Source organism: Theobroma cacao, chromosome 9 (assembly GCF_053813885.1).
Source record: "Theobroma cacao isolate CCN51 chromosome 9, ASM5381388v1, whole genome shotgun sequence".
In the NCBI taxonomy this organism is placed as follows: domain Eukaryota; kingdom Viridiplantae; phylum Streptophyta; class Magnoliopsida; order Malvales; family Malvaceae; genus Theobroma; species Theobroma cacao.
Window position 1 is genome coordinate 13,607,704 of NC_142647.1, and position 11,315 is coordinate 13,619,018.

The 11,315-nt window shown below is 33.5% G+C and overlaps 1 protein-coding gene across 1 annotated transcript; it reads right to left on the reverse strand.

Moving 5' to 3' along the window:
• Window positions 1–5,217: 5,217 nt before the first annotated feature.
• Window positions 5,218–6,646, reverse strand: LOC18589263 (uncharacterized). The gene is made up of 2 exons (XM_018129831.2): window positions 6,541–6,646; window positions 5,218–6,370 (listed from the first exon to the last, which is right to left on the reverse strand). Exon 2 carries the CDS (start codon window positions 6,365–6,367, stop codon window positions 5,597–5,599), a length of 771 nt encoding a protein of 256 aa, XP_017985320.2. The 5' UTR covers window positions 6,368–6,370; window positions 6,541–6,646; the 3' UTR covers window positions 5,218–5,596.
• Between the last annotated feature and the right edge of the window lie 4,669 nt (window positions 6,647–11,315).

Consider the following 11,315-nt stretch of genomic DNA (forward strand, 5'->3'; position numbering starts at 1 on the left):
AAACCATAAAACCAAGGAGAAAACAGCTAAAACAAATACAAAAACACAAACATATCATAGCAACCCAACAAAAAATTACCAAATAGAAGAAAGTTTTAATTGACGACTGACTAATTGACCTCTTCATTGAAAATCAACATTATTGTTGTGAAGTCACTGTGATGTCGTTAAGTTTGCACATAATGAAGTCGAACAGTCTAGTCCATTTGGGAATGACGAATGAATCAAGTTCTCTTACTTCTTTAGACACAAACGTTTGCAAATGTTGAAAATATAATAATAAAATGAGAAGGCCTTTTAAACACCTCAACCGCTAATATGCATGCCGTAGAATTTCAAATGGTTTCCTTCTTATTTGCTCACATTTTTTTTCTATTTCAAGCCATGGCGTGTCACATATTCAAGCCATGGTGTGTCACAGATTCTCACCACGTTGTGTCACACATTCTTACCATGCCATGTCATAGATCCTCACCATGTCGTCTCGCACGATTTCAACATGTCATGTCACAAATTCTCACCATGTCGTGTTACACATTCCCACCATGGTGTGTCACAAACTCTAAACCCTACCATGTCACAGCCGTGTCACAGATTCTCACCATGCCGTCTCACACGATTTCAACATGTCGTGTCATAGATTCTCACCATGCCATGTCACATAATCCCACAATGGTGTGTCACAAACTCTAAATCTGCTATGTCACAGCTATGTCACATATGCTCACCATGTCGTCTCACATATTCTCACCATGGCGTGTCACATATTCACACCATGCCGTGTCACATTCTCACACTAACGTGTCATATATTCTCACCATGTTCTCTCACATATTCCGTCAATGTCGTGTCACATATTCTCACCTTGCCATGTCACATATTCCCTCCATGGCGTGTCACAAACTTTAAACCTTGTCGTGTCTCATATTCTCACCATATCATGTCACACATTCCCACCATGTTATGTCACACATTCCCACCATGCCGTGTCACACATTTCCACGATGACATTTCACAAACTCTAAACCCTGCCTGTCACTACCGTGTCACATATGGCCTGTTGTAGCACAACCAATTCGTGCTTTGGATTCACATCTTCCTCTTTTCAATTCACCACCGTATCAGGGATTTCTTGCTTCACATCATTCTTGAAGCTTTGGATTCATCATGATCGGTTCCTTGTTCGGTTTAAGATCAATCTTCTCGTACTATTTGAAATGCATTTTCAACATAATACAGTAATGCATATTTAACAACAAAACACTAAACCACATTCTCAATCAATATGGCATTCAAATCACTAAACCCACAAAAAAAATCGACATTCACTCATTGACTTACCGTGTAATTATTGTAAACTTATTCAAACACTTTCCTATCCCTGACCTTGAATCAAAAGATCATTCAATAGACCTGCCATCCAATATGCACGGTGTTTTTGTTTACGGCGATGTCCGAAATATCATAAAAACCATCTCCTACAACATGATTTGATTTTGCACAAGCTTTTCGAAAAAAAAATGGATGTTTTGCACAAAATTAGAGAGAATAAATTATGCACAGATTTGTTTTCCCCAACATGCATGTGAATGAGAGTGCGTGTCAATGAAGAGGTCTCATTAAGGGTATTTTTGTCTCAAACTTTCATCTCTTAGCTAAAAATAGTTCAAATTATCTTAAAGGTTATTTCCAAAAACACTTCATATTTTAGGGTTAAAAAAAAGTTTCCCCTTAAATGAACTATACGTTTATGTGCTTTTTTCCTATTTATGTTATTGAAATCTTCGTTACCATATTTTCTTCTGCCAACAAGTTGTTAATACAACTTTTAGTGCATGCTTAATTGGGTAATAGAATAACTACCTTCTTATTCTTAATTTATTTTTGAAATCGTGTTTGGTTCACGAAATGGTTAATTGGGAGAGATTAGAATAATTATTATTAATTTTTTCTTAATAATGGTTATTCTTTTTTTACTGTAATAAGCTCAATAATATATTTTGGAACAAAAATTTCCTTAATCCATTTTGAGAATTATTATCTTGTATAACACAAAAACTATTATTTTTTATCTTTTATTCTCTCTACTCATTTACCGCTCTCTTACTCTCTCTCAATTTTCTCAACCATAAAAAGACGACGGCGACACTAGTGCCTTTACGATCGAATCTAATTGTGTGAAACATCAATCTAAAATTTTACAATCAGATCGGATCGAGGAAACACTGAATCTAACGTCCATGATCAGATTTGACCATGAAAACGCCATATCAAACGCTACACCAAGATAGACAAGTCAAAAGAATTTTGCAACCCGCGGCAAAACAGGGGCAAAATTGTAGTGAAGATTAATTCACCATGATATACTTTTAATTTAAAGAGCTTGGTTGTTGATAGTGCCACGTATCTCAATACAAATATCCTCCACAACACCCTTAATTCTTATCCGTATCCATAGTTGGGCATTGGTACAGATACCAGGAGAACAACATGCATATATATATATATATATATATATATATATATATATATATATATATATATATGACCTGTATTATTTGTCGGCACTAACTGTCTATTTATTGATCATTGATTTACAATTATCAAGTCTCAACTTAAATTTCACGTTTTGACACTATGATTGTACATAAAAAAATAAAAAATAAAAAAAAGCAGCGACAAAGGCAAAGTGACACTACATTTATTGAATTTGCGTTGTAATTAATTGAATAATTGTGTATTCGTCAAGCTCCCTAAGAAAGCAGTCATTGCAATTGCAATAAACTACTTTACTGGAAAAGAAAGCAACTCCATCTCATGATATGGTCTCCATGTTTAACTGCTACGTACTCGTTTAAGAAATAGTTTGATTAAAGCATTAATTAGCTTAAGAAATTCTTTGGATTTCTGTCTGAATTTTATGGCAGAATGGATCCACAAAGTCCTGACTGCCATTATTACCGTACTAAAATTTCAACAAGGATGATGAAAACCAAATGCTAAGTCTGAAGAGAAAAAGAAAAGCAAAGTCAATGTGCATTGATCTGAAGAAAATATTCATGGTTGATTGGCTCATGCTTCTGGACTGGGGAATGACTAAGACATTGTATCATATTCATTCTAGGCTTAATTTCTCTGGACATCAAGGAAGTAGCTACTGAATTTCAATATCTTTGACAGGATTTGAGATTATCACTCTGATAGACGAAATTTTTATGAAAAGTTTTTTTCTTTTTCAGTCTAAATTAGGTACACTTATTTCTTCTTCTACATAAATTAATTACATTTATTGATTTATTAATCTCACTTACTTATTACATAATAATTGACATTTATATTAAAGATTTCAAAACATGAATATGCATGAAAACAAGCTCTCTCCTTTCTAGTTGTGATAGCAATGAGTTGGACCATGTATTAAATTTTTGAAGACTATAGCATAGTATTAATGTCATAGATCTTACATTAATAAGAAATAAGGTGGGTCTTAAATTTATAAATAAAGGCTTACTGTGACAAGTGGTATCAAAGCAGACCAGTTTCTCATTGACTTAGGGCTCTCATAAGAAATATCAAGATCGAGATAGATCCAATTGAGACAGTACAACAAGAGCCTTGCACAATTTAGTGAAATAAAATGTCATTCTTTTGAATTAAAAACATGAACTCATGATATTAAGCTTGGGATTTATTTCCCCAAACTTAAGATTATATTGGTATAAAGTAATTAAAAATTTTGCCATCTCAACGAGTTATACATTCATAGAAAGGAGAAGGAGTTCATTTCCCATTCCTTTAATTTCCTTGTTCTTCGATTGCCGGCATTATCATTGTTGACAACATAAGTAGTCTATATTATGATGCAGTAGATGGGAAAGTGGCTATGGGGAGCACCACTACTATAATACCCGCTTTGCTTCATAAACTATATTCTACTTATTTCGCATGAATATCAACCATCAACTTTTGGATGAACCGAGCCCAAGCTTCCATGATTAGCATTTCCATGCTCAACAACCCTTACATATATTAGAAATATGAGAGACAATGAAAATGTAAATATTCCTAGTTTCAATTTCTTGGACGGTGGATCAGCAATTCAAGCTTAAAAATAATACAATTTATTATCTACTTCTTCAATTAATTCTTTTGTCATAGGATTCATCCACTCTTATGGTAGCGTTTGATATCAATTTCAAAATCACCATACTAATTTAATCATCATCATGATTTTATTGCTAGGAAAATCATGTGAAAAATCACATATAAATTTGTTTAAAATACCAAAATAATCATAATATCTAAAAATAATAAAATTTTTTATAGGATATATATGAAGATAACAATTTGTAGAATATTAATATTTTATTTCTTGGATAGAAGTTAAAACTAAATGATTTAGTCAACAAATATGAAAATTATGTTTATCAATAGGTAAAATTAATTTCTATGATATTAATCACGTAAAAATCTTTAGATGAATGAGAAAGTAAAATTACATATATAAAAATGATAATGAATTTGTTGAGAGCAAAAATTATATATAATATAAAAAAAATCAGAGAAAGTATGTGATGTATTGTTGAGTTTGGAAAAATAATAGTATTTAAAAAATAAATATTTACTCTATAAAAGTAATTATAATTTTGTGAGAAAGCAAGTATTTTATTCACATTTTAAAAAGGTAATATTGTTAATTACATTTAATATATACATCACTTCACCTCAGTGGAAAAAACTTAAATCACCGTAACGTAAGATTATCAAACTCTTACCAATCATTAGATACAATTTATCGTAAATTTCTTCAAAAAAAATCATCTCTTATCAAACATCACATATTCAAAATTACCACTATATTTCAATCAACATCAAAATCCAACATGTGGTTGTCATGGAAACAAATAGAATCATAAGATAGGGAAGTTTTTTTTTCCCTCAAACGATAAAAAAGAAAACAAGTATTTGATATACCTACTCCTATTCAAGATCTAATTCAATCCCCTTTTCTCGATCGAAAAACAAAAAGAAACAAAATGAAGCATCACGGCTTATGTACAAATGTCTTTCTTATTTCAAAATTCAAATCGAAGAGTCACTTAAATCAAATTAAATTTTTGTCACATTATAATGAGAGAGGTTGAGAAAGCAAAGTCACAAATCTTTGTTTCTGTTGCAAATTATAAATTATTAACTACCAAATTCCAAATGAAAATAAAAGCAAAAGTCCAAAAGTGACGTGTATTTTCTGACCTAAGTATTACAAAATGAATTTAATAAATATTGGTGATATGATCAATAATGTCATTGTACGGACTCTCGTGATTATCATTAATTTCTATAGCTACCCAACATACTAAAAATAAAAAAACTTAACAATAAACGAAAAATAAATAAAATCAATAAGTGGAGAGTGAGAGGACATTATCACCAATGGACCGCTACCGTACATTATCCTCCCGTCTACGTATAGTCGTCATTAGTGTAATTTTTTACCCTTCAAGCATACTGAAATTACCAAAATACGCTCTTATGCGAAAATCCACTCGAAAAATATCAGAGAGGTGATCCAAAAGTAAAACCATAGGTGCTACTCCTAGGCTTGAGGCATCCAGAACGACGCCGTTACAGCAACGCTAGTGTGATCCCTGCAACTCAGCGCTTTTAACAAACTCCAAGACGAACCCTTGCCGGAGCACCGGTTACCGGCGAACTTCTTGCCCCCATCTTCCATCGGCGGAAACATAACCGAAGGACTCCGTCCAAACTGCCGGCTTTTGATATCTTGAAGCTCCATTGCCGGTGGAAACTTAACCATTCCAAACATGAAAACGTACCACCTTGGCTTTACAGCTTTTTTGGGTGAAACATGGGTTTTTCCAGCGCTTCTTGTCGAAGGGTTCCTCTCCATCTCATAACGGTGAAGCTTTTGATAATCCAAGGAACGGCTGTTCCTGAGAAGTGTAGTGTTCTTGGTGCTGCTGGAACGAGTCATGGAGCTGCTGCGTAACTCGGACAGTGACTCGGATCGTTTGCGTAAAACATGGTTTTTTCTCTTTTCATCAGAAGGGTAACCTTTTTGCCTTTGAAAGGAAACGGGTTGTTGCTTCAGAGGAATGAGTTTGCCGCAGAAAATTATGTCGTCAGCTGGGCACATATCAGAGCTAACGTCGCTGAGAAACTCAAAAAATTCAGGGGCAGCCTCGGACGATGATCTTCGAGATTGGGCAGGCAATTTTCCCAAGTCATTATCAGAGTTGCCATTGGCATCTAAATCTAAGGCAAGGTCACAGAGAGAAAGTGCTTCTTCTGCCTCTTCAGCTGGGTCGTCTTGAAGATATTGAATACTAGCCATGTTTTCTCCCATGCTCTTTCGTGTGTTTGACGGAGAATGAGAGAGGAAATTGGAAGATTTATACAAGAAGAGGAGAAGTAGATTTAGGCAAAGCTTTCTAGAAAAAGAACTGGTCTAATAGGGAGAATATAGAGTATATACCAAAAAACAGAATTGTATTAAAGAAAGAGAAAAGTGATAATTACCGTTTTTTCTTGTTTTAATGATTGTCCATATATAGCTTCTAGATCACATAACAAAACAATTGAAAAGAAAGAGAGAGAGAAAGAGAGAAACAGTGGTAATTAAGCATCTAGAAAGAAATATGGCTGTATTATCAAAAGAATTAGGGAACCTAGTAATGTAAGAGCCTTTTGGGTCAATAGTTCTTGTTTTTGTAGGTTAATTGGTAGCTTTAGCTAAAGGCTTAAGGGGTCGGCTACGTTAAGTCCCATAAAAGAGTTGCTAGCTTTGTCGTCAGCAGCGGTGCGTTCTGAGTGGCTAACAAGGCTGTCTTAAGGATGGTGAACATGTGTTATGGGTGGTGGGTGATTCTCAATTTTCACCTTGACCATCAAGAACATGACATATAACCGTTGCTTGGCTATCAAGTCCGACTCTTCTTCACATTTTATTTATGTGAATAATTAGCTAGGGGAAAAAATACAAGGAAAAAGTACAGTAAGATTGAGGTTTGAATTTGTTGTACACTTGAGAAATTCCAAAAACATTTATATCCCACGTTATCCAGGTACGTCCAAAGCCTTTTAGGCTTTACACTAGGAAATTTGTTGTGAGTTTGTTGGAAGTAAGTACAACGTAAATGACTTGTTAGAGTAAGTTGAGTGTCAAAAATCAAAATGAAATGTCACGACCCGGAACCTGCCTCAGGCCCATGACAATCGCACCGATGTCCCGATTGACACTCATTATTCGAAATGCCAATCGAAACCCCGCAAGGCTTACATATCAGTTTCTTTCCTTTCCTGTGAGCAATCATTGTTAAATATCGAGTTTTTAGAGAATATATACTATTTTAGATCAAAAACAATCAAAATAAAATTTTCGCCACACAGGGGTATTTTGGTCATTTTTTTCTCAAAAATTTCGAAACTGGCTAAAACGTAATATACAAGTACAAAACACATAATTCATATTCAAAATGAGTTTAAAAGTCTAAAATCTTCATTTAAAACGAAATTACGGTTATTTGAATATAATAAGAAAATAAAAGAAATATTAAGGAAAATATTCTATTTTCTTATAAAACAATATTTATAGAGTTATACGTGAATAATTTTTTTATAGCGTAAAAGCTAAATAAATTTATAAATACTGAAATACAGTAAGCCAAAATATTTAATTTAATTTATAATAACAAGAGGGCCCCCGAATAAACAAAAGTAAAGAGGACTGTGAACCTACGGTTTGGAAAAGGCAGATCCAATGGTAGTCCTCGATGAGATCAGCTATCTACAGTCTATACTGAACCTGAAATGGGTGGAAAGGAGGGTGGTGAGATTATAAAATTCCAATGAGTAAACAGACATTATCATAAATATCTAAAGGCGAGTAGAATGGAGGCAAGTTTAAACAACAAATTTCAACCCATTTCATAATGTTTTCAATTTGTTTCTTAAACCATAAAATATTTGTAATTTACCAAAACAGTTGTTAAGGCTTATGTCTTTTATTAAAACAAGGTTCAAGCCAAAACTAATCCTCGGGTATACCTTGGCCGAGGCATCTAACCGAGTCCGCCAAGGGTGTTAAAATATTCATATGTGAAACACATTTTTATTTTTAAAACCAGCCGTTCCTTGGCGTTGGCCGAGTTACACATTCACGTGGAGGTTCGATGTGAAGTGAGCTCTAATACTACCCCGGGAGTTACCCTCCTCGCCTCTACAACCGGAGTAACTATATAACTGGGTTTACCGTGCCCCTCTAACAGGCAGTCCACGGAAACCCGTCACTGCAGTGACTAACCCACCAATTTTAAAAAAATTTCGACAGTATAACGTGGCTTTTATTTATTTATCCAGCCTGCATAATAAAATCAACTTACATAAATTTTTCAAATGCACTCACAAAGTATAGCCACATATATTCATTTCTCATAAGCCATTCCTAGGAAAATATATATTTTTCAAGTCAATTTGCAGCCTCCAATTACTCAATTTCATAATCAATACAATATATTTTTATTTGTCACATTTATTCCTAAAACATCAAAAATCTCGTTTTAATCTCGTTCTCATTTCATAAAATACATAAAGGACATTTAAAAATAAACTCTAGATAATTTACAATAATAATAAGTTTACTCACCGTTTGTACAAACTAAAAGTTTTCTAAGCGCCCCGATCACTACTCGTCGGGTACGACTTCTTTGCCTTTTCCGGAAGGCTCTCCTCCTAGACACATTACAAAAATTTACACAATTCATCACATTGATGCTAAATCACTATATAATTAACTTAAATCCTATACTAATGCATGGTATGAAATGCAATAGCCTAAAACGGCTTAAACGCGGTATTAACCTATTTTTGGCACTTTGCCCGATAAATTGCTAACGCGCTCCATTTTAGCTCTAAATCATCCCATTCTCTCTCCAACATTTCTAACCATTAAATATCAGTCAATAACCTTCTAAAAACAACAAAATCAGCTCACTCCCTTCCTTGGAAAATTCGGCCAAAAATGGGACATTAACTCGATTAATTTTCTACTTTGTTTTTCTATCACGTTTAATCGTTTTCAATCATTTTCTCTTCATTTCCCTTAGAATAAAATCAATTCATCATCATTGTACAGCATTGAGCATCCAGCCAAGAGTGGGTATTGTGAAAATTTAATGATTTCTTGCCCAATTTAATTTCTAAACATATTTAACTAACTAAAACTATCAATTTAACTAAAAATCAAAACCTAAAAATTTCAATTTCTCTCCCCTACAATTTGGTCCAGACCTTGATATCACTTTTTGATCTCTCTCCTCAAGCATGCTAAATGGAAATAAAGGCATAGGAAAGGTATAAATCAAGCTAAAATCAAAAAATCTTACCGTTAGACGCGTAAACGGTCGAAAACCGTGAATTTCCCTTTGAATTTTCTTGTTTCTCTTTGGTTTTTCTTTTTTTTCTTCCTTTCCTCTCTATTTCCTCTCTTGTTCTTCCTTATGGCCGGCCAGCACTTAAAATTTGGGTTTAAATGGGCTGATTTTTCATTAAAATAATATTATATCATTAAAAAATGCCACATGTCACTTTCTCATTGGCCCATTTTTAAAATTTCATCCATTTGTTTCCAAATTTTCACCATACACTTGTCTCATATATTCATAGCTTAGATAAAATTCTCAGACTCATCCAAAGTCTCGGTGGAGTAATTTTTGAAATTTACACTTTTGCCCCCGTAAAAGTCAAAAATTACATTTTTGCCTCAAAAATTGAAAAATTGCCCATAGACATATTTTTCATCCCTTATACTCATACCATTCTCCAATTTGTCAAATTTGATCTAAATTCTCTCAAAATCTCAAATTTTGTCCGTCGGTGGCAAAATTACGATTTTACCCCTACACTCCAAAAATCATCAGAATTAAACTTTTTCACTTCCTATCAGTAAATTATACTCCAAATAGTTAATCTTGGTAAAAAATTTCACTCCATGATCAAATTATTATCTTAGGTGGCAAAATTACGATTTTGCCCTTGAATATCAAAATTTCTAATTTTACCCCAAATGAACCCTCGAACTCCGAACAATCATTTTTAGTCATTCCTGGACTATAAAATATTAAATTTCATCCTACAATTCCTATTTGAACTAGTTCGAGGTTAAATCAATTTAAGTGTACCGTTAGGTACAATATCAGGTTTCGTCTATTCTTAGGTGCTTTTCTAGCGTAATAACATGCTACTCAATGCATGTATGTCATGACATGTATTTATAGGGTCGGGTTTTACATGAAAGTTCAAAAGTTATAAATGGATAGGTTCGTAATTTTAATATTTTTCTTATTTACTTAGGAGTCTTATTAAGAATTATAAGTATAATAAAACTTTCTTTTTATTTTAATTTACTTGGACAACAAGTAAGCATAGGTTTAGAAATTTACTTTTTTTACACTCCAAGGAAGTTTAGGGTAGAATATTTTCTTATTTAAGTTTACTTTGCTTGAACTCTAAGTTTATGTCAAGTAGGATTAAGCTATTATAAATAGCAACTTTAGACTTAGTTATCAAACAATCTTTTAGAATTATTGAATAACATTATGTTCTTTTTTTTAAATTTTGAGTTTAAGTTTCTACGTTTGAAACTTGATTATCAACCGTAAAGGCTCTACTGAGTGCTAACCTTTGTTTTCACACTAACTTACTGCGTCAGTTGGTATCAAAGCAGGAAAAACTCACCCAATCTAACGACAAGTGACCCAGTTATGGTAAGTAGCGATTCCCATGGCGAAGGTCATGGAACTGAGACCTTGTGATTTGCAGTGCAAGATCAAGAGGTGGCATTGAGAGCTTTGGAGCAACAAATAGATCTTAGATTCTAGCATTCAAAGCAACGCTTTGAAGAAATTACAGATTGATTTAATGCTCTAGGCGTAGATGCTAACAGAAATCGAAACAACGAAAGGCCACGTACTAGAGATGATGTAGCTCACGGACAACCTGTCGATAGACTTGTTCCTGAAAATGGGCATAAACAATAGGTCAACATGGAAGATTCAGACGAAGAAAATGATTGTTTGGTAGAATCTGTGAGATACGCTAGATATGGAAGGAATGATTATGGTGATCGAGATAACCGAGATTTCAGATTAAAAGTGGATATTCCTTACTTTAATAAGAGTCTAAATATTGAAGAAGTTCTGGATTAGATTGCAAAAATAGATAGGTTTTTCGAATATATGGAGATTCTAGAAGGAAAAAGAGTTATCACATGCAGATTGAAAGGCAAAGCTTCTAAA

Excerpts from the sequence above, each read along its gene's own strand:
- LOC18589263 (XM_018129831.2), bottom strand. The coding sequence starts at position 6,367 with ATGGGAGAAAACATGGCTAGTATTCAATATCTTCAAGACGACCCAGCT.